At 59.7% G+C, this 22,102-nt stretch overlaps 2 protein-coding genes across 4 annotated transcripts in view; both read left to right on the forward strand.

The window, feature by feature from the left end:
* Positions 1-2,943, forward strand: part of XPR1 (xenotropic and polytropic retrovirus receptor 1) — a 109,247-nt gene extending 106,304 nt beyond the window's left edge. For all 3 annotated transcript variants that reach the window (XM_059822334.1, XM_059822333.1, XM_059822335.1), the window contains 3 exons: positions 94-233; positions 1,026-1,247; positions 2,625-2,943. In XM_059822334.1, coding sequence (XP_059678317.1) covers positions 94-233; positions 1,026-1,247; positions 2,625-2,685 — 423 coding nt within the window. In that variant the 3' untranslated portion in view covers positions 2,686-2,943. The remainder of the gene's footprint in view (positions 1-93; positions 234-1,025; positions 1,248-2,624) is intronic.
* Positions 2,944-8,647: 5,704 nt separating this feature from the next.
* Positions 8,648-18,754, forward strand: KIAA1614 (KIAA1614 ortholog). The gene is given in 13 exon segments (XM_059822140.1): positions 8,648-8,842; positions 8,845-8,904; positions 8,906-9,021; positions 9,023-9,183; positions 11,446-12,063; positions 12,718-12,781; positions 14,055-14,204; positions 14,850-16,129; positions 16,132-16,312; positions 17,046-17,250; positions 17,771-17,883; positions 18,039-18,223; positions 18,561-18,754. Coding segments are annotated over 13 exon segments (3,522 nt in total).
* The last annotated feature ends 3,348 nt before the right edge of the window (positions 18,755-22,102 follow it).

Here is a 22,102-nt window from a genome sequence, read left to right on the forward strand (position 1 = left end):
CAAAGTCTGTATCTTCCTGAAGGCCTGAAGAGGTCTGTCTTCTGTGCAGAACATGTACGATGAGCTATCCTGTTTGTCTGTCTCGTTCTTCAGGCATACTACTATTGTGCCATTGTAGAAGACGTGATCCTGCGTTTTGCGTGGACCATCCAGATCTCCCTCACTTCCATGCAAATCTTTCCGTACGCTGGGGACATAATTTCTACTGTATTTGCCCCGCTTGAGGTATTCCGGTAAGGCTGCTTGACTGAACAGTTCATTTCTCTTTTACATTTTTATTACTTGTATAACATCAGCACGGTGGGAAGTGCCTTTGGACAGGAAAGGTACCGGTACTTGAAATGGAAGACTAGGTCTCACAGGAACATTTAATCCAAACTGGGTGCTGAGTGAAGAAATCTGTAGAGGGCTCTGCAGCAACGTGGGGCTGGGTCCTTCATGCTGTGTTTGCAGTTTCTTCTGAAGCTAGACCTAACCTTGAGGGTTTTGTTATTACTAAATTTATCCTTAAAATTACCTTGTTGAAATTTCCAGATGAAATTTCACTTGGTTATTCAGGTTTAACATTATTCTCAGATCTCTGCTGCTTTTCCAAATGCTAATTTGGGTCCTGCAAGTTTTCAGGGCTCTTTACACACTTGTACTCTAAGCTGGAGACCTACCCCTGCAACTTCTTGAGATGAGTAAAAGCCCTTGAAGCTGAACCTCACTCATGGAGATGAAGGAGGTTGCGTTTCCCTTGTAACGCGTGGTGCCTCCGTGCTGTCCAGACTAGGGCTGTCATCATTAGGACAACGAATGAGCCTGACAGCTCTGTTCTTCTCCAGAGAGTTGGGAAGATGTTGTAGCAGGTGCTGCTGTTAGTCATTCGCTGTTTCTCTGTACTCCCAGCGTATTCCCAGAGGCACTTTGATCAGTGAGAGCAGTCAGTGCTATCTAGGTGCATGTACCAGTGCTTTGCCAAACACGGGCAATACCTGTAAAAGCGGAACTGAATTGGTAATTTTCACTTTTTCTCCACCCAGGCGGTTTGTGTGGAACTTCTTCCGTCTGGAGAATGAGCACCTGAACAACTGTGGTGAGTTTCGTGCCGTGAGGGACATCTCTGTGGCACCGCTCAACGCCGATGACCTGACGCTCTTGGATCAGATGATGGACCAGGAAGATGGTGTACGAAACCGCCGCAAGAACAAACAGTGGAAGCGCAGCCAGAGCGTGTCCTTGCGCAGACCTCGTCTTGCTTCACAGTATGTCTTGCCTCTCCTCTAGCACAACAAACCAAATCAAATCATGTTTTAGAGCTGTTAATGCTTGGTGGCAGTTTATGGACTGAGTAATCATGCGAAGATCTCAGCCAAAATAGTCATTCAAAGGGAGGACAGGTCCAATTAGTAAATGAATGTTTCTCTGCCGGAGGGTTGATCCATCCTTTACATCATCTTGGGGTTCTGGTAAACCACTGGAAGGGGGAGTTCCCTTTACAAAACTCCCTTCCTTCCTGCAAAAAATAGCCTGTAGCAGTTGCCGGAGGTTGTAAATCCAAACGTGGAAGAGAGGTTCCCATCAGCCGGCCATTTCCAGGCTTCAGACCACTCCAAGATATCAGTTATCATTTGGTTAAGATTTCCTGTGTGAGATCTCAGACCCCTTCCTCTCCCAAATCTAAACCCATGCATTTTTTCTTTCCACCCCTCCTCCTTAAAGCCTGGACGTTTCCCTGCCTTGCACCCCAGTCCTGAACCTGTTGATTTCTTATCTTCACTGCAGTGCCTGTGCTCCGAGCATCACAGGGTGCTCCAGTGTCCGGGCAGCACTTCTGCCCCAGCAGCGCAGCTGCAGAGGAGGCAAGCTTGGGCTCCCTGGGGATGCTGAAACACAGCATGTCAGGAGTGTTGTGCAATCCCTGCAGCACATCCCCCTGTTGCATCAGTGTGTGGGAGGGGTGGATGGGAGGAAAAGGAGGCCCTGGCTGTCACGAAAAGGGTGTGCTCTGGCCTGAGCCGCAGCCCCTGGGCCCTGCTTGTCTCATATCAGTGTTGGCTCAGAGTATACAGATGTGACCAATACCAGCAGTCTTCGTGTGGCCGCTGGAGACTGAAAAACTTCATGCAGAGGGGATGTGGGCCAAAGCCTGGTCGAAATCCCTACAACCATGTCCGTTTACCCCTCGGACATACAGCGAACTGAGACGTGTCAAGCATATTCCCAAATAAGCTGCTGTACCTTTGTGCAGCCCACTGACAAGTCGAGCGGGAACGCTCCTTTGGATTTGCAGCGCCTGCTGCAACAGTTTTATGGAGTTTTGTGCGGAGGGGTGGATGGATGCATGGCACCCAGCAGTGCCGCAGAGGTCCCGGGCCTTTCGTTGGTGCAGCCCGGCAGACGGCATCGTCCGTGCGCGCAAGGTGGCCGGTGCGGGGTTGGCCCAGCCATGGGAGGAGCATGCTGAGGGACAGCTGGGGCATATTTATAACGCTCTGCTATTCCCAGGGAGAGTGGGAGAGTGTGAAACAGTTCCAGTGGAGGAAAACAATTCCTCCCTGTGCACTGCGGTTTTACTGTCTGCATGTAGTAGTGGGAATTTCTTCTCCCCGCTGAGTGTTTTCTGTTTTTTTTTTTTCCAGGTCCAAGGCTTGTGACACTAAGGTATTGATAGAGGACCTAGCGAATGAAGCGAACACATGAGATGGCCACGGTCTCTTATTCCGCATCCTTTGTTTTCTCGTTCTGTTCCCCTCTTCCCCAAGTAACCCGATCTCTGGTACAGTTCCAGCTGAAAACAGGAGAAAACACTGAACACGTTTTCCGAGCTCTTCCAGACCAGATCCTATGGACTCCAACAAGCTCACTGTGTTTCGTTTCTTTTCTTCTGGGTTAATTTTAATGTTCTATTTTAAAAAAAAAAATAAAATATTTTACTTTGTTTTGCCAATAAAGAGGACAGTTCAGGAAAGAAGGATTGTTTACAGTCTCAACAAGGACATACAAACCTCTCTGGATAACGAAGCATCATAGGGACTCCCTCATGGGACAGTGCCGAGAGCACACTCGGTTTCTGCTTGGCCCGGTTTTGGCTGGTTGAAACCGGACTTAAGTTTTTAAATCTGATTTTTTTGGTTTTGTTTTTTTTTTTCTTCATATCCAGCGCTGAGGCACTGGCTGCACTTGCAGGGAAAGTGCACTTAGAGCAGTATCTTCATTCATGAAGCTACTTTTTAATTTGATGTAACTTTTCTTATAATTTTTTGGAAATACGATGTATCTGTTGCATTTCACATTATTTATGAAACTTAACAACCATATGAGAGTGATTTTGAGTCCTGTGCAATGAAGGTTGTAAAGGTAAAACAAAGGCGGGAATGTCGATCTAGATCTCCAGGGTCGTGGGGTTATGCCCTGCAAATACCCCTCTCGTGAGACAACTTGCACCTGTGTTTACCTCTTCTCTCTTTCTTTCTTTTCAATTTTATTTCATTTTAAACCAAAGTTTCTCTTTCTGATTTTTTTAGTTGCTGCTACTGCTTCTGGGCATGTCTCTTGTGCTGGTTCAACGCCAACTTTCCATGCAGCTGTGTGAAAGTAGTGCAGATGATCCTAAGGCCCTTTTGAAAGGAGAGTTGGGTCCTACCAACAGTGCAAAAAGCTAGGCGAACAAAGGCTTCAGAACTTCATTCTCCGGATCAAGAAGTATTTTTTCAAAGCCTTAATAATCCTTAGATGGTGTGAGGGCATCCCATACGGAGCAGAGAGCTTTCCTGGTGTTCTCCTGCAGCCCAGCGCAGCAGAAGTGAAGTGGGACAAGGCGAGGAGGTTGATGGTTCCTGTGGGCAGGGAAGGAGTTTGGCAGGCTGGGGTTCAGGAGCGGTGCTGTGGTGGAGAGCTGTCGGGGAGTGTGGAAAGGACTGTGTTGTGCCCCACTGATGGGGAAGGTGGCTTCTGGTTTGGCAAAAAGCCTCTGTTGGGCACTATCCCGGTATGTTGGGCACTATCCCGGTATGTTGCGCTGTGACTCGGCTGTTACTCATGCCCCTTGCCTCCTCTCACTAGCCCAGTTTGGGCAGTGCCATGCTATTAAGCAGACTCGGGTAAAGGGCATCCATATTGCCAAGCAAATTATGTCGGAAGAGCGATGCTAACTCGATGGTCTTGTGCGTCTCTCCTCCTGTAGGAAGGGAAACGCGGGGGCCCGCAGAGTCCCGCTGTCCTTCTGTGGCATGCCGTGCGCTCCCTGCTCTCTCCCAGCAGTGCCGGTGGGCGAGGGCAGGTGGAGCTGAACCTCGCAGCCAGGACTGCTGCCGCTGGGTCGGGTCGGCGTGGCCGAGGTCCCCGGGGCTGCTGCCTTCCCCTCTGCCCAGCTCGTGGGCGGCCGTGGCGCACAGCTAGGACTGCAAGGGAAGGGTGAAGCTCTTGAAGTAGGATCCTCGCGCTGATGTCTGTCCGGTGACTTGCCTCTAGTTTGGAATTGCAGGAATCCCTGCTCAGCTGCTGTTCGGTGGTTATGGTTTTTTTATTTAGCTAATAGCATGGTTTCTCACATGACCGGTACGTTGTATTTTCTCAGTTTGCCTGCCGTGCCTCTTGCCCAGAGGAACTGAAGAAGGAAACATAGTTCTCTTAATTTCATTTGAAATAAATTAAAATTCAGTGGTGATGAACCCGTGCCAGGCCAAGGGCAACACTGCAAACCTGTTACTACCTACACTTCTGTGATGTGCTCTCAGAAACTCTGATGGACCTGTCGGGAGACGCCTCTGCTCTGTCAGCCGTGCGTGTGGTGGAGCAGCTGGTGTGTCTGTTGCGGTGCTCCTCCTCGCAGCTCCAGCAGCATCGCTCTGCTCCGGCAGGAGGGCAGCTGGACCAGCCGGGGTTGTGCTATTCATCCTTTCGGTGCCCAGGAGCCTGTTTTCTTGTATTTACCTCCATTAGGTCTGTTCTTCATACTTAAACGGAGGGTTCCTGTTCGTATGGAAGTGGAGTCTGAGATATAAAGCCCCTTAAAATATTTCCATTTCCTAATTTGCATTGCAGCGGTTGTTGCCGTGTCCAAACCTTGCGTAGGTGTTTCCAGCGAGAGCGGTGGAGGCGAGTGAAGCCGTACCTACCTAGGGGTGCTTAGAGGAGAGCAGCCGCACCGGAGAGGGGGGCAATCCAAAATAAAACGGTGCTGTTACTTAAGCAAGCGGTTCTTTACAAAAAGAAATAGAGTTTACTGGTAATTCATCCATTCAGAGGGAAAGAGAAATACAGAGAGGCGTTTCGAAGCGATGCCGGTCCCCTGGGAGCACTCTGCCTTCCTCAGCTGGGCTGGGGAGAGTGGGGCATGGCCGGGTGGCCTGTGGCCTGCCTGCTGCTGCACCGTCCAACCCTCCGCTTCCCAACCTGGCGGGGAGGGTCAGGTTGCGAGTAATTAAATTCTTATTCTATGGTTTACCCAAATCCTTAGGGGAAGCAAGAATTCAGTCTGTCCGTCTGCTCTGCTCTGCTCTTGCCCTTCACTTTGTCTTTGCTGGCAAGAGGAATAAGAAAAAGGGGAGGTGGCATGCTACAGCTGGCAAACGTTATCTCCTAAAATAAAACATCGTCCCTTTTGGCAGTGAAGATGCTCTCTTGGGGGAAAGGAGCCCGAATTCCTGGGGGCCTGGCTTTTAAAGGCTCCCAGCTCCCCAGCGCTGCATCTGCCTGTTCCCTCCCTCCCTCCCTCCCTCCCAGAGATTTCAGAGAAATCAGGCATGCAGATTCCTCCCGAGAGCAAGCACTAAAGCCGGGATGGCTCCACGTCCGCAAGAACATCTGGCCAATAAAGGGAGACCTAACGAAACAGAGCAGATGGTGAGAGAAAATAACCCCGTCGCTCCTTATGAGCACCCTGCGCAACGGGAGCGAGGGGAGCGGGGACAGTCCCGGGGTGGCTTCGTTTCATGAGTGGGCTTTGCTAACGGGTGCTTGGAAGCACTCCTGGAGGGAGGACAGCAGAGTGACAATCCAGAAGTATGGAGAGCAGAGTTAAAAAGGAGCTGGTTCTTTTATTATCTGGCACTTCAGTTGTTGGGATATAGCTGGACGGAAAGTGGAAGCTGAGACAGGTCTGTGCTCTGGCTGCCGTGAAGCAGCGCTGGCTTTCAGGTGTTGAGCTCTCCCTCTTCTTGCGATTCGGTGCACCGGAGGCTTGTCAGGAGGGGTGATTGCGTGCGGCTCCGAGGATGGTGTGGAAGCTGCTTTTGTCTGGCTGAAACCCTTGCAGATGGTCCCATCTAAGGGGAGGAGATGCCACAGTGTGGCCGATCAGTTTTGGAAATTCCCTTTGAACTCACTTCTCCATGCTGATTCCCTGCTGTTTTCCATCCCTCCCGCTCTTCCAGGGATTTTCGGGTTTCAGGGGATTAGGATCTGCAGCATCCAGCGTTTATTTGCTAGCTGGAGTTCCCTGCGTGGCTTTGGGACCGTGTCACCAGAAACGCCAGGTCCCCCTGCTTGGGGAAGGCAATGCCGTGTGCTGTGGGTGCGCGCTCCTGAAGGAGCAGCGGGGCCGGTTTGGGCTTTACAGGCTTGGCAAGCAGGAGTGGGAGCTGCTCCATCAAGGGGAACCGATGCTGTCCCACCGCATTTCAAAAGAAACGCATTTGCAGCGCTCGTGGCTGTGGCCTGTGTGTATCCTACCTCTCAAATCCAGGCGCGTTCCCAAAGTCAGCTGTTGCTCATCCTACGCCTTTCCCTGCCCCGCTCCCGGCCCTCCTTGTTCTGTCGGTGTCTTTGCCGCTGCCGTTTGTCCGAAGCCAGTGATACGCAGGGTGCGGGGGGACGACCGGCAGCAGCCTTCAGCGTGGAAATATTGGGGGGGAAAGTGTCTTGTGGAGCAGAGTTGCATCCTGCTGCTCTTACTTCCCGAAGAACTTCTTGTGCTGCTTGTTCTGCCTCCTTGCCGGCGCTCGGCCACCGCAGCCGTGCGGGAGGCAGGGAGGGAAGAGCACGGTCCTAGTTCGGGAGATAACAATCCCTGGGGATTTTACTGCAGATCTTCCAAGGAGCAAGGGCGGTGGCGCAAAGCCTTCGAGCTTTGCCTGCGTTTGGAACAGCCAAGTGAATGTGGCCTTGTTCTGCAGGGGTGCTGCTGCGTATTGCTTGCTGTCACTCGGCGTGTGCCCCAGGTTTTTTGCGGGGTTTGTGGCCCTGACGTCGGGCCGTCATGCTGGGACGTGCCCTGGGACCGGGGCATGGCTTGGCTGCCGTCGGGAACACCAAAGCCATCTCTGGCCCTGTGTTCTGCCTCCTCTCCTCCGCCGTTCTGCTTTGCACTCACAGGGGGAAGATGATCTTCTGCCTTAAGCATATTTTTTTTTTTTTAACTTACATTTTTATTCCAGAAGGTGATGGGATTGTTTTATCTCCTTGGAAAACAAGGGCCAGGGACTCCTGGGGGAAGAGTGGAAAATCCCTACAGTAATTCTGCAGCAGTCACAGTTGGGCTCAGTGGCTGCCACCTCATCAAACCTTGTCTCCCTTAGGTGATGCCATCCCAAATACCGCATCTTGCGACGAGCTGTCGACCCGCCATCGCCGTGGGGTTAAACTGGGGTGTCGGCATCCCTCAGGGCCTTCGGTCCCTGCTGCAGCACCCCTGGCTGCAAGAGAATTGCAGGTTTTGCAGGGGGAGGAGAGGAAAGGGATGGTGATATTGGGTGTACATGGATGCTGATGGCCCAGCCCTGTTCCCGGTGGGAGTCGGAGGCTGCTCCAGCCCCGGCGCAGCCGTGCCGTGGTGTGCGAGAGGCGCTGACCCTGCCTGGGAAGACGCCCCATGGCCTGACAGTCCTTCAAGCTCTAGAAACCAAATTGCAAACTCTTTGCTCCAGAGGAGAAATTGGGCAGCCTGGTAGAACTTGTGACGCCCTCCCCGTCCCATAGGTCCTGGCGAAGGATCGGCGTTCGGAGGGGGCGCGGGGGGGAAATGCCGAAGCTTCCCCCCGGGTCCCGCTGCCGCCTTCCTCTCCCCTCCCCGCTGTGTTGGTCTAAATGATCTTTCTATGAAGCCCTGTAGATGTCAAAAGTAATTATGGAGTGTGATTAGTCCTCTGTGGGTGCTTTCTTTCTTTCCTCCTCCTTTCTCTTTTGCTATCCCCTTCTCCACTCTTCTTTTTTGGCTAAGTGGAAAAGGTGAGGACAAAGAATTGCCGCTTGCTTGGACTCATGATGTATCTGTGACTGCGCTATTAGCTGTCTCCTCTTTCCTCCCCAAATGGATATAATTTTTGAAGTGTGGAATACCCTTCTTGATAAGTAGGTTTTAAAAAAAAAAAAAAATAATGCACAATGTGATACTGTTTCATAGTTTCTAGGTGGTTGTATAAAGCAAAGTTACTGTGATTGTGTTTTTCAAAGGAAAAAGTGATTGGTTACGAAATCTGTCCTTTTTTCATTATTACAAGCTCTTTGTTTTCCAATGATCTGATGGCTCTTTTGTCCCCAGTCTGTGTGTCTTTCTTCCCATGTCCCACCCCTGGTGCTGCATCCACCCACGAAGCGTTTGCTTCCACCCGTCTGTAAAAAAGGCGCTGCTCTTGCACCCTTGGGAGCTGTGGGCTGTCACCGGTGGCCGGAGGTGGGGGACATCGGTGTCCCGGGAGGCGATGGAGGTGCTCGGAGGAGGGAGATGTTTGAGAAGGGGTTGGAGGGGGCCAGGTGGGGTTCACGGGAAGGGCCCAAACCCAACACGCAGTGGGTGATGCTGGAGGAAACCTGCACAGACTGTGCTGTACCGGCTAAAGGCTCGTGGTCCTTCTGGCAGCCTTTGGTTGCCTCTCTCCAGCTTGTCCCTGGTCCAAGGTGTCGTCTTGCCTGCACGGTGGGTGAGCAGAGGCTGAGCAGCCCAACCCGGGGTTGTCTGGGGTCTGTGCTTTCATTTTGCTCTCTTAAATCTCTTCATCGTCTCTTACAATCAATCTTCCTCCAGAAGAGAGCCCAGCGCCTTGAAATCACTCTAAGCCTGTTGCCGCTCACGCCAGCCGCTTCCCGGAGGTTTAATCCCTGCGCTCCCTGCCCGCGGCTGCCTGGCTGGTGGCAGGAGCCCGCCTGCCCTTGCTTTGGCACCTCACCGGGCGGTTTGTCCCCAGCTTGATGGGGACAACATCTCCCAGGCGCATTTTCCCAGGCAGAGGAGCCAGGACCCCTCCCAGGGATGGTGTGGAGGTAAGGATGGGTCCCGGCATCGCAGGGGAGGTCAGACCCCAGGGCTGGGGTACGGGGCGAGGAGGCTCTCTCTGCCCTGGGCTCTTCCGCCCAAACCCGCCAGTGGTCCCCTCCCGCTTGGGAACAGCCGGGGGAAGATGCTCGGTCTGTCCCCCATGGAGCAAGGAGTCATCCCGGCTGCCGGTCAGCCCCGATGCCCGCTGCGAGCAGGGCCAGCCCGTGTGGGGAAGGAAGCTCTCGGGCTCTGTTTTGGCCATGATAGGGGCCCTGGGGCCACTGGGGGGGTGGGGGCTGTTTTAAGAAGATAAAAGTGATTTCTTGCTGCTCATGCTGGCGGGGGCCAGTGTGGCCGGAGCTGGGAGGATTAAAACAATTTCATAATCCTGGTGATTTCCTTTTGATCGGGATTATGAAACCAATCATGAATATCAAAAGCCGCGGCTTAAAGCAGCAGCCGGAGCGGAGCCGGGACACCCATGGCCCCCGCAGCACCCATCCTGCCCCCCGGGGACGGCAGCCCCGGCACCTCCAGGTGAGCAGTTGCCCACCCGGGACCGTCCTCCTGCGTGATGAGTTTTGCGGGGTCTCAGGGGAGGAGGGCAGGGGATGGGGTTTCGGTGGGGGTGGCTCTCCATGTTGCACACTGGTTTTAGGGATGATGATACGTGGATATACCAAGCTCAGCTCCCCCCAACTCCCACCATCCTCCTGCCTGAAGATGCTCGCTCCGGAGCCGTTGGCCTCAGCTTGCCGTGGGCTCCAGGCAGGATTTGGCCTCCGGGAAAGCAGGAAAATTTAGCGCGTCTGCAAACGTGTGATGCTCGCAGGAGGGTGCCTAAAGCCGGCAGGCTTTGCTGCCGGTCCGAAGGCTGTTAGAGAAAACACCCCCACCCCGGCGGGACCACCCTCTCTATCCTTTTTGCCCTCCTGAAGCCCACTGGTGCGGGCCAGACCCCTCCGGCACCCCGCGACCCGGCGTGAGGTGCTCCCCCCGGCAGGCCCGGGGAGGCGGGCTGGCTTGGCTCCCCGCTCGCCTCCCAAACCCGCAGCCCAGACAAAGGACATTCCTGAGAGCCAGCCAAGGCAGCCGGCATCCCTCCGTCCCAGCACGGCGTGTTGGGCTCCCCCCTCCCGCGGGGTCCCTTCCGTCCCCCCACACTGCCCATGGCCGCTGTGGCGTCGCCCTTTGGGGCCACCCGCCAGCCGGCGTGGGGACAGGCGGTTCGGCTTCGGGGTCGGCGCAAGATTTGGCGGGGTGCCCCGGCGTGGGGCACGCGCGCTTCGGGGGCGTACGGAGGAGGAGGAGGCCTGGGCAGGAGGCAGGGCCGGCCATGGCCCCACAGCCCAGCCAAGCGGCTGAGCTCGGGCTCGGCTGAAGGGGCTGGGATTTGCTGGCTTGTCCTTTTTTTTTTTTTTTAATTTTTTTTTTTTTCCCCTCCTCTGCTTCCTTCCCTTCTTCCGCTTTCTTCTCCCTCTTCCCAGCCAGCCCTCTCCCGATGCTGCTCTGGGGGTAAGGACAGCCCTCGCCTCCTGCCCGCTGCAGGTCCTGCCGCCGCTCTGCCCCGGGGCAGCGAGGGGCTGCGGTGACCCGGGGGGGTGACGGGGCCCGGGGTGGGTGCTGCGGGGATGCTCCTGCAGCCTCGGCCACGGGGGAGGCTCCTCCGCGGGTACCAGCGGGGACGGGATGCTCCCGGGGGGATGCAGGGGGGCAGCAGCACCCGGGTGCCACCGGGACCACGAGGCCGGGGCAGGATGGGTGACACCGTCTGACCCTGGGGGCTGGGGTCTGTCTGGTGGCACCTCCAGCGAGTTGGCATCCCTGTGGGATTTCTGAGGAGTTTTGGGGCCCTGATTTGGCTCAGAGAGTGCCGCTTCCCTCCAGAGCATCTTGCTGGGTGCCTCAGGGCACCCGAATCGGTGCCGGCGGGCACCCGCGTTCCTGCTCAGCCCCCCGCCGCCCACTTTGGGGAACCACTGCTGCCCTGTTCCAGAGCAATGCTGGTATGGTACCAGCGCTGTGGACGGGTGGCCACGTGCCATGTCACCTCCCTGCTCCTTTCCCCGCCGGGCTGTGCACCGCAGCGGCATCGCACGCCTTTGCCCCCACCCTGGGCACCGGCATCCCCACTGCTGCTGTCTGCAGAGCCTTGGGCAGGCGTGGGTGACGCCGTTTGCAGGAGGTGCCAAGGCGGGTGCTGGGGAGGAGGAGGGTGAGGGCAGCATGGGTGCTCACCCACCCTCCCCTGGGTTTTTTCCCTGCAGGGCGCATGGAGGGAGGCTCTCCTGCTGAGACGCGGCGGACGCCGCGGCCCCCCAAGCAGCACGGCCAAGTCCCTGCCCCACCGGAGTGCCCCGAGGCTGCCCGTGGCCCCCACGCCATCCTGGAGAGCAAGGTGAAGGCGCTGAAGGAGAAGCGGGGGGCCAGCCGGCCAGGGACACCCGTAGCCGCCCCGGAGCGCCCCTCGCCCAAGAAGCCCCGGTCCCGGCGGGGGAAGCTGGGGATGGATGTAGCAGCGGTGGAGCCGCGGACTCAGCTCCGCACCTACTTGACGGATGGGCTGCTGGACAGTGGGGAGCCTGCGGCCAGTGGCCCCCCAGCACCCCGCGCTGGCACCCCCGGGCTCTGGCGGGTGCCGGCACCCAGGGGAGATGTGCCGGGAGGCACCAAGCTCCCTGAGGACGAGGGTGGTGTGTCCCCAGTCTCTGCCTTCCCCCATGAGAGACTCCTCTTGGAAGAAGAGCCACGAACCCCCCCGTGGGACTGGGGGGGTCCCCCTGCGTCCCCCACCGCGGCCGAGGGCTGGGAGAGGCTCTCGCTGGCCGAGCGAGTGGAGAGGAACCGGCGGCTGCTGCAGGAGGTGCTGGGTCTCGCCGTGCCCGGTGTGTATTTCGGGCAGGTGGCGGCTGTTTCGGTAGAGCCAGGGAGAGCAGGAAGGAAAAGCTTTGGGGCAAAGGGGGGTCCTCGGTGCCGTCCTCCAGCGCCCCACGCTGCGGGTGCAGCTCCATGCTGGTTGACACCCTGGGGCTGCCCCGTTCCCCCCGTGGGTGCTGCACCCTCTTCACCAGCAGCTGTAGGAGATTCCCACAAACAAAATGGGGCGCTTCTTCACCAGGATGCTCTGGGTGCTGCCGGTCCCCTCCGGCATCCTGGGGAGGAATTTCACTGCTCAAAAGCAAGTGCAAGAAACCCACTTTCTGGGGCACCTGAGGACTGTGGGCATCATCCTCCCTTTGCAAGCTGCCACCAGAAAAGGGAATTAATTTCTCCTTGGAAAGGACCTGCCCTAACGACCCCGCAGTCCCCATCCCTGCAGCCGCACCCCACGCCGGGTGGTGTTACCCCACGTCCCACTCCCCTGGGATCTCTCCGGAGCTGAGCAGCTGGGACACCCTGTAGGGAATTAGCCCCCAGAAAGGTGTTTGTTAGGATGGGCTGAGCCGTGGGGCTGGGGGTACGGGGAGTGCTAGTGAGGGGGGCCGGGGTGGGGGCCGCAGTCCGGCCAGGCTGATGCCTCTCTCTGTCCTGCGTTTCAGAGGTGCCGGCAAGCGAGGGGGACTGGGACTCGGGGGTCTCGCTGCAGGACGCCGAGGGCTGCAGGTAGGTCTGTCCCAGCATGGAGGTGGGATACAAGACCCTTCCCCGGTCTTGTATTTTAAATGCACCCTGCAAAGCAATGCTGAGGCTCGGCAGGGCTCTGGGGGAGGGCTGTGGGGCAGCCCCCCAGCGTGGCAGCCGGTGGGGGGGAGCGTGGAGGGGCTCCAGCGAGGCTTTGGTGCGAGCGGGACAGGAGGGTCAGGCTGAGCCGGGTGTCCATGGGGTGCTTGGGCACAGGGGGTCCCTGCCGGGACCCTGGGTGGGAAGGGAGCCGGGGAAGAGGACGGGACAGAAATTTGCTCCAGGTGCTTAAGAGGATCGAGGCGGCAGGCGTGTGTAATCTTGTTGGCCTAATGATAAACCTTGGAGGTACGGACTAAAAATACGGAGGCGGGACGGGCAGGTGAGCTGGGCGGCAGCGTGCAGGCTGGGGAGCAGGGCCGGGGGCTCGGGGGCTGCATGGGGGAAGCAAATGAGTGGGGAGGACCCCCCTGTTTTGTGTTTACTGGTTCTGCTCTGCTCCGGCGGCTGGGGTTGATTGGTGACGGCCGGGTGCAAGGCTGAGAGCCAGCTATGCCGTGCTCCCTGCGAGCGGAGCGGGGGCCAAAACCTGGGGCAAAACCTGGGCCCCCCATGGTCTTGCACAGGGGGCTTTCCTGGGGGCTGGCGTGCACCCTCCCGCCGTGAAGAGGTTAAGGCCGTGCTCCCCAAAGTGACTGCCTGAGCTGATTATTTTAATCAGGGCGATTAGGGCCATGGCCAACAGGGAAGGCAACGCTGGAGCAGGGCTGCACCCTCCCGTAGTCGACGGACCCCCCACCCTGCAGCTGACGGGGCTGGGGGCCGGGGGGAACACCCCCTGCAAGGAAGGGAAGCCAGCCAGGTTGGGGGGTCATCCTAAACCGACCTGTGTTTACATCACTGTGGGATTCACCCCGTTGGGGATCGGAGGCAGTACCTGCCTCAGTTTCCCCATCCACCTCCGGGGTACCCGTGGTGCAGAGCACTGCCTCAGCTGAGCCACTCCCTGAGCTGTGCGGGTGCTGAGCCTCCCCCCAAGGCATCACCGGTGTGGGGTGCAACCCCCCTCCTCCTGCCTGGCACCGGAGGGGTACGGGGGCTCCCACCCGGCTGCCCCCCAGCACAGCAGCCTGCTTGCCCGTGAATGGAGGCTGGGCCCCGCTTTCTCCGGGCAGAGCAGCCGCCTCGTCACTGTTAAACCACGTCTAATCCCTGTTATTTTTTCCTAATCCCCCTCCCCGCTGCGGGGCCGCAGGGCCTTTGTCCCCGGGCAGGAGCTCGAGCTGAGCCCGCGGCACGAGCAGGCCAAGCAGCTGCTGCAGCGCGCCCGCATGAAGGCTCGGACGAACCCCCTGCGCGCCAGCCACGACATCCTCCTCCTCCCCGCCGCCGCCCCGCGCCCCAGGTCAGTGCCAGCCCCCCGGGCCGCATCCTGCTTCGCCGCCACGGTGCTCTCGGGGGGTGCGTGTGGATTTGGTGTCTGTGCGGAGCGTACGTGTGTGTGTGGAGCCAGGGTCGGACCTGCTGCGTGCAGCCTCGTACCCCTGCGTGAGCATCCCTCCGCTCGCAGGAGCATCCCCCTTCCCCGGGCGCACGTGAAGTCTTTGCCACGTAATATTCGGGGGGTGTTTAATTGTGGTTTTTGACAACGTGGAGGCGTTAACGGCGTGCTCCCGGCTGGCTGGGAGGGTTGTGTTTCCCGACTGGTGGGGAGTGCCTCCCCGGAGGAGGCTCGCTGCTGGAAGGCTGTACCAAAGCCGTGGCTCGCCGTGTGCGCCAGGTCATGTGCAATTCGGTGTTCCCGGACTGATTAACCAGGCGCCTCGGTGCAGGGGAAAGGAGATGGAGGCGAGGCCGTGGCAGCAGGGAATTACCACAGCCTCTCACCATGCCAGCTTTGGTCAGCCCGGGCAGAGGGCTGGAGGGGAGTGGGGCCGCGTGGAGCATCCCTCCTGCCCGTCCCGCATCTCCTGCGCTGGGTTTTCCCCTCTCCCACCTAAGGGAATCAGACAGCCCTTGCAGCTGGTCCGTCTGTCTGTCCTCACGCCAGGGAACCCAGCGGGAGGCCGAGCATCGCCCAGCGGGATGGCGGGAGCCTGAGCGACTCGTCGAGCGGGGAGTCGAGCTGCGGGCGGCCGCGGCGGCCCCGGGGACCCTCCCCGTCCCGCGTCCGCTTTGAGGACGAGTCGGCCCGCGACGTCGAGGTGCGGTACCTGGAGCGGCTGCAGCTGCGGCACCGGCGGGTGCTGGGCTCGGTGCTCTCCTCGCCGGAGCCAGCCGGCAGCGGGCAGCCAGGGGACGGGGCCGGCCGGCCCAAAGCCCACAGCGGCAACCTCGTGGCCGGGGGCAAGTGCAGTGCCTGCGGCTCCTTCCTTGGTGCCGCCGCCGGCCGGGGCACAGACATGCCAGCAGCCACCAACGCGGCCGAAAGCAGCCCTGCAGCGCAAGAAGGCATCCCAGGGGATAGCGGGGGGCTAAGCGCTGCCCTGCCAGAGGCCAAAACCAGGGCTCTGGGCCCCCGGGGGTCCCCGCTGTGGATCCTTCCCTCCCGGCAGCGCATCCACACCGAGAAGATCAAGGAGACATACATTGGGGATGTCACCTACATAGACGAGGTGGACTCGGCCCTGGAGAGCACCGACACCTCCGACAGCTGCCGGACGGACAGCGAGGAGGCAGGACCCCGCAGCCCCCACCCACGGGGGTACCGGGACCCCCGGGCTCGCGGGCACAGGGCCCCCCCTGCCACCCCACAGCCAGAGGCAAGGGCTGGGAAGGGGACGTGCACGGCCGGCGGTGGCCCCTGCGCCGGGGATGGGGGCTCGGGTGGCACCGCAAGCCGACCGGGGGCTGTTTGCCCCCCGCCGCCGGGGAGAGCCAGCAGCTGGGAGGAGGGGGACCCCCACCAGCATCCGGGGGGCAGCGAGGGGGTGGGAAACACCGCCCATCCCCCGCAGCAGCCTAGCAAGCCCCCGGACCCCTCCTCGCAGCTGGGGGCTGGCACCCCAATGCCAGGCACCCACCTCCCTGCTCCCCCCCCCACCAAGAAGGCCTGCTCCCAGGTGCCTTGCAGGAAAGCCCTCTTCTCCAGTAGCAGCCGCCGGGCATCGAGCCAAGGAGCCCGGGGCCCAGAGCCCGATGGTGGGAGCGCTGCGCCCCCCCAGCCCGGGGGCACGGTGGGGCAGGGGGAGCAGCGGGGTCCCTGCAGCCCCAGGTGGCTCCCAGGGAGCCCCCTCCGTGCCTTGTCCACCAACAACTGCAACAACACCCGTGGGCCGGGTGGGCAGGACACCCCGGGAACGGGCGGAGGTAAGAGACCCGCGCACGGGGGTGCCTGGGGGGGTCACCAACTAGGTGGGGATGTGACTGTCTCGCTGCGGTTACAGGGGCACCGTCGCAGCCTGCTGCCAGCCCAGTCGCCCCTGCGTCCCAGGAGGCTGCTCATCCCTCCGGAGAAGCTGCCGGGACGCCCGACACGCAGCAGCGGCACCCAGCCGGGAGCGCGGCACACGGGTGAGTGAGGGCGAGGGGCCGCTGGCATCCTGCACCGCACGGCGGGTGCTGCGTCCCTCCTCGGCACAGCGGGACACAGCCCCACTGAGCCCCCCGAGGCTTCCCGGTGGGACCGCGCCTTTTGGCACTGGAAACCTCCATCTGGGGGTGACAATTTTGCACGCCTGTGTGTTCAAGTGGGTTTGGGGGAGCTGTCTTTCACCCTGCATCTGGTTCTGCGCAGGGTGCTGCAGCCATGCAGCAGCGGGCCGTCTTGGAGGGGTTTCTCTTAGTGCCAGATCTTCCCTCTTGGGGATGATCAGCTGCTAAACAGGGGCTGCCTTGGGGCTTGCCAAACACAAACCCGCTGGACCTGTGCCCAGGCGCAGCGTGTCTCTGCCTGGCAGGAGCGTTTGGAGGCGGCGCTGGGTTTTTCAAGTCCCTTGGCAGGATGTGGTCCCTTTGGGCAGAGAGCCGGGGAGGTTGGAAAGGCGTTAAACCCCTGAAATTATGGGGAAAATGGGTAGGGAGCCCTTCAGGTCTCTTTGGCTCGTGAAGCCATCCGTCGTGTATGATGGGTTACTGCTGCGGGGAGGCGGCTGCACCCCGGTCTCACCGTGCACCCCAATCTCACCACGCTGCAGCTCTCAAAGCTGCGAAGGCGGGTGCAGGATGCACCCCCAGCCCTGAGGCAGCTGCCGGCCATGCTCCCCGCCAGGCACATTGTAGGTGACCATCGTCTCTCTCCACCCAGGGAGCCGGGCCGGCCGGCGAGCCGCAAGAGCAGCAGCGCATCGGCATCAGGGCTGAAGAAGCTCCTGTGCAGCCTGAGCCAGAGCACCAAGCAGCGCCTGGGCCGCTTCCGCTGCTACAGCATGGAGCAGCTCCCGGCCCCCGGCAGCACCCCCCTGGATGGCCCCGGCATGAAGAAGTCACCCTCCCTGCAGTCCCTGCGGCTGGTGAGCCGAAATGTAACCCCCCCATGGGGGTGTCCACGGGGGGACGGGGAGGGTCCCGAAAGAGGAGGCGTGCTGGGCTGGGGTGAAGCATTCCTGAGCATCGCTTTATGGCTCTGGCAGTCCTGGGGGTGTGGGGGACATGTGCCATCCCGAACCTGCTGGGATTGAGGAGCCAGGAGCCAAATGGGGAGTGGGAGGGTGAAGGAGGGAGGGGGCAGGGGTGGAAGAGCAGATCTGGGAGGGGAGATGGGGTAATTCGGTTCTGGGTCATGGCTTGCGTGTCCCAGCCAGCTGAGCAGCGAGGTGCCTCCCCAGGAAACCCCGTTCCTTGGGCAGGTGTCCTGGTCTGGAGCAGGGGACACCAGTTTATCCCTCTTCAGCAGCGGTTTGGGGAGGGATTGGGTGGGGGGACAGGGGGTGTGGGATGCCACCCGCTCCCTGGGCACGTTGGCAGGTGAAGGGCTGTGGTGCTGCAAAGTGTTCGTGGTTGTCCCCATCTCAACCAGGTGCTTTTCCCCAGGTGTCACCCTTCTGCCAGCCCCAAAAAGCCGCCTCCGTCCAGAGCCTGCACCCCCTCCTGGGCAAGGCACCCCGCGCCAGTGCCTACCTCCTGCCCCAGACCACCGCCGAAAGGTAGGACGGGGCCCAGCACGTCCCCACCGTGCCCGGGAAGGCTGTTTTGGGGTGCTCAGCCACATGCGGTGGCTCAGTGCAGCCGGGGGCCCCATCACCCAGTCCCCAGCAGCTTCCTGGGGTCCCCGCTCACCCCATCTCCCCTCTCCCCACAGGAAAGGGAGCTCGGGGCCGCGGCGCTCGCTGAGCGTGGAGGACATCGGGGCGCCCGGCCGGCTGCGCGCAGTGGGGCGCGTGGTGGAGGTCTTCCCCGACGGCACCAGCCAGCTGGAGCTGCAGCGTCCCCCCCACGGTGCCTTCGGGTTTGGTGTCACCTCCGGGCACGGCCGGCCTGACACAGGTACGGCGGGGTCATCCCAAAGCGTCACACCAACCTCGGGGAGGCATGGTCCCTCCACGGCGACTTGTGTCCCTCCCCAGGAACGAGCTGGGGGAGTGTTGGGGGGGGGCTGCTTTATCCCCGCTGAGCTCCAAAGGGGTGATGGTGGACAGGGGGATGGTGCCACGTGGGGCTTTGGCCACGCACAGTCCCGTGCTCGGGACGCACAGCCTGTCCCATTTATAGTGAATTTGTTGCTCAGGCGAAGCCCCTGGGTGCAGCCCCCGGGCACCCCTGGGGGCACAGCCCCAGCCGTGGGATGTGGGGTGGGCTCACCCACCGCTGTCCCTTTCCACAGGTGTCTACGTGCAGGAGATGGCGGATGCCGGCACGGCCAAGCTGTACGCGGGGCTCCTGGGCGTGGGGGACGAGATCCTGCAGGTCAACGGGGCGGCCGTCTCGGGGCTGGGGCTGGCCCGCATCCGTGAGCTGCTGCTCCGGGCGGACACCCTGTCCCTCCGCGTGCTCAAGCATCGCCCGGTGCCCCGGTAGCCCCAGCACGGCTCCTGGGAAGCCCGGTGGGAGGAGGACGATGTCCCACAGATGTCCTGGGATGCTGCACATCAGCGCGGTGTGGACCAAGCTGCCCCGCGGTGCCAGGATCTGCCCTGCTCCAGTGCAATACTTGGCTCCCTGCTGCAGTGGGGCAGGCGGGTTTCCCAGCCCCCCAGGAGGCAGAACGGGACCAAGGACCCCCCCCCCAGACAGCGTCCAGCATCTCCAGGAGCTGTCCCAAGTGTGGGGACAGGGGACAGCCCAGCCAGGGTGGGTCTGTCCTGCTGGACACTGGGGTGGCCAGTGTGGGGATGCCCCGTCCCTGCGTCCCCAGGAGAGGTGGGGGGTCCCTGCCACCGCTGGAAACCTGCGCCCACAGGCTGGTGGCTTTCTTTTAAATTATTTCAAACTGAAAAAATATATATATATATATGTAATCACGTAATATGGTGCCCTTGGCTTGCAGGTGGCACGGATGGGATGGGGGTGACAGTTAGCCAGGGGCACGGGATGTGCCCCAGCCCCGGGGTTGTGGGGCTGGTGGACGCGGAAGCCGGGGACAGGGCTGGGCGCTGGGGAGTGTGCGGGTGCCTTCACGTGGGGCTGAGTCCCCCCAGGGCCTGTTTAACCATGGTGGGTAGTTGTCCAGGGCACTGAACGCATGTCCTGGCTGCGGGGTGGCAGAGGGGGTGGCACGGCGCAGGGAGGAGGAGCTCTTTGGGGCCTGAGGATCCGTTTGGTCTGTGGGGTGGGGAAATGGGGACAGGGCCGGGGGGCATCCCCGGAGAACAGTACTCCCTGGAAAGCTGTGCTGGGGGGCTCTCCGTTGCCACCCCTGGGCAGCCTGCATTTTGGGTGAGAGGCATCCAGATGGGCTCAGGGTCTTTGCTGCCTGGTTTCCCATGGCCCAGTTGCATTTAACAGCCACCTCCTGACTGTGGTGTGATGCTGGGGGGGCTCAGCTGCCCGCAGCACTCCTCGAAATGCAGAACCACCCCCCTTCCTCGCTCCGGTGAGCGGCATGGTGGGCTGGGGGGGGAGTACGGGATGATGGGGCTGCTCTCCTCTTCCCGCGAGCACTGCCGGGACAGCAGTGGGGAACGTGCCTGCAAGTATCCATCACTAATTAGAGGGGTCTGCACTCCTGCTGCCGGTTTTGGGGTTTTCTTTTTTTCCAGCCACGGAAGGGGAAACTTGTGCCGTGGCGCCAGGCGGGCTGCGCAGGGACAAGCCTCTCCGGCAGGCGCCGAGGCCGGGAAGTGGAGGAGGCACGGGCAGCAACGGCTGCCCTCTGCATGGTGGCACCCTCACATCTGGGCAGCAGCTGCCCACGGCACAGAGGGGACCCCAGAAACTGCAGCTGACGCTTATGCCTTAAAAGCCAGGAGGGTGATGCCCGGCAGATGCTGGTGGGAGCTCTTCCCGCTAGCTGGAGCCAGGAGATCCCCCCCACTTGTCCCCGAGCAAGGGTCACTGCGAGAACGACCCGTGATCTCCGCGGCTGCCCAGTGCGGCACAGCAGCAACGTGTTTATTTCGTGTTAAAGGGAGGGGCACCACCAACAACAGAAAAAGCAAACGTACACAGTAAAAGGAACCAAAGACGGTTTGGTGGCTTGCGGCGATGCCAGCAACTGGGCCGCCCTCCGGCAGCACGCCAGACTAATGAAGGAGCAGTCCCACACGGAGCACCGGGAGTTGTTCCCGGAGGATGCACGACCACGCCAAAAATACCGCAGGGATCGGAGGCGTGCAAATACCCTAGTCGGACTCGCGCTCCTGGGAACCTGCTCTTGGAGAGGTATTAAGCCCAAGGAGCCGCACAGACACTGCGACAGCCAGCCTTGGAAAGGAGACACCGCCTATTTCTTGCAGCGTAACCAAAAGAAATGAGGTGCTCTGCAAGGATAAAGAGCGACTGCTGAAATAATTAGCGCGGGTTGGCGCTGAGGGCACGTGTGCGTTAATGACGAGAGCACCCGCCCAGGCGCAGCAGGGCAGCTCAGTCTCGCCCCCCCGTCTGGCGCCCGGCTGCGGAAGGCATGGTGCCGCCGGCTGTCAGCACCCAGCGCCGATGGGGGTGGCAGGGGGGGTCACGCAGCTGCTTGAAGGGAGCCACAATCCCGGTGGGGAGGAGCGTTCAGTCTGGGCTAAGCATCCCGGAGGTAAAGCCATCCAGTGGTGAGCTTCCCGATGGGGGACGATGATTTTCGGGGGCGATTTGCAATTTCAGCAGAAGTCTTAGCGTCAGCACCAATTAACTTCCTCCCCAGCCCCATCTGAGACCCAGATGGGAGGCGTAAGCCAGCCTGTCCCGAGTCTTTTGGTGATTGCAACTTAAATACTTCAGTAAGAAATCGGTTTTGCTTCCCTGAAGAGTCACCCCATATCCTGCAATCGATGTCTGCAGCGTGAAACCCCCGTCTGCGTTCCCCCCCAGTGATACTGCCGGGGTGAGCTTTCTTCACCACATTTTGGTATCAACCACCTGGCTAACTCCTAATTCACTGGACGAGGGAGACAACTAGGCTATGCGACACTGCTGAGACAACTCCAGTGACAAACAACTTGAAGGTAACAAAAGGACTGGGAAGTAATACAGAAACATGACCTAGCTTTGAATCTCCTGCCTTTTGGTTGCTTACAACGGAGGTGTCCAAAAAAATAGCAGTTGGGAAAAATTAAGACATCCTATTTACAAGTTCATATGCACTTAAAATACATAATTGAGCCCTAGTCCTCTGATAATGCCTGTTGTGCACCCGCAGAGAGAACGCGGCTCGATCAGTCATCAAAAAGATCTTTAAAGTTTCTTTTTCCTTAAAAAAAATAAGTTATTTCAGACCTGACAAATCACTTGCCAAAGGGAAGCAGCTGTTAAACAGAAGCGGTTACTCAGTTATACAGGGCAAAGAAAGCATCAGTCAATGAGCTTTAGAGGCTTGTATAACAAAGGAGGCAATTTTAAAAGCTTTAAGAAACTCACTCTCCAGCTAACCGTTGTTTGCCAGCTTTCAGCATGCATCAACCCAAGTTTAAAGCTCTGGGGTTTCTAATCGCGCCCGGCTGGCCGATGGCAGGACGCGACACCCTATGGCTCACCTGCGCGTAAGCTTCTGCCACGGGGTGGTGGATGTGAATGCTCTGCTGCAGACTCACTGTGGTATCTGGGTGGTTAAGCCGGCAGCACGGAGCTGGCCCATGGGAGGAAGGCAGCGTGGGGCAGGGGGAGTTCGGCCGGGGCTCCCCTCCCTCGCCGTGGCTGCGTGGGGTTTCACGCCGCCGCTCCTCCCGGTAATGCTTTTGGCTGGCGATGTGGTTTGTAATGCTCCGTGAATTAATTAAT

Source organism: Gavia stellata, chromosome 10 (genome assembly GCF_030936135.1).
Source record: "Gavia stellata isolate bGavSte3 chromosome 10, bGavSte3.hap2, whole genome shotgun sequence".
NCBI lineage: Eukaryota > Metazoa > Chordata > Aves > Gaviiformes > Gaviidae > Gavia > Gavia stellata.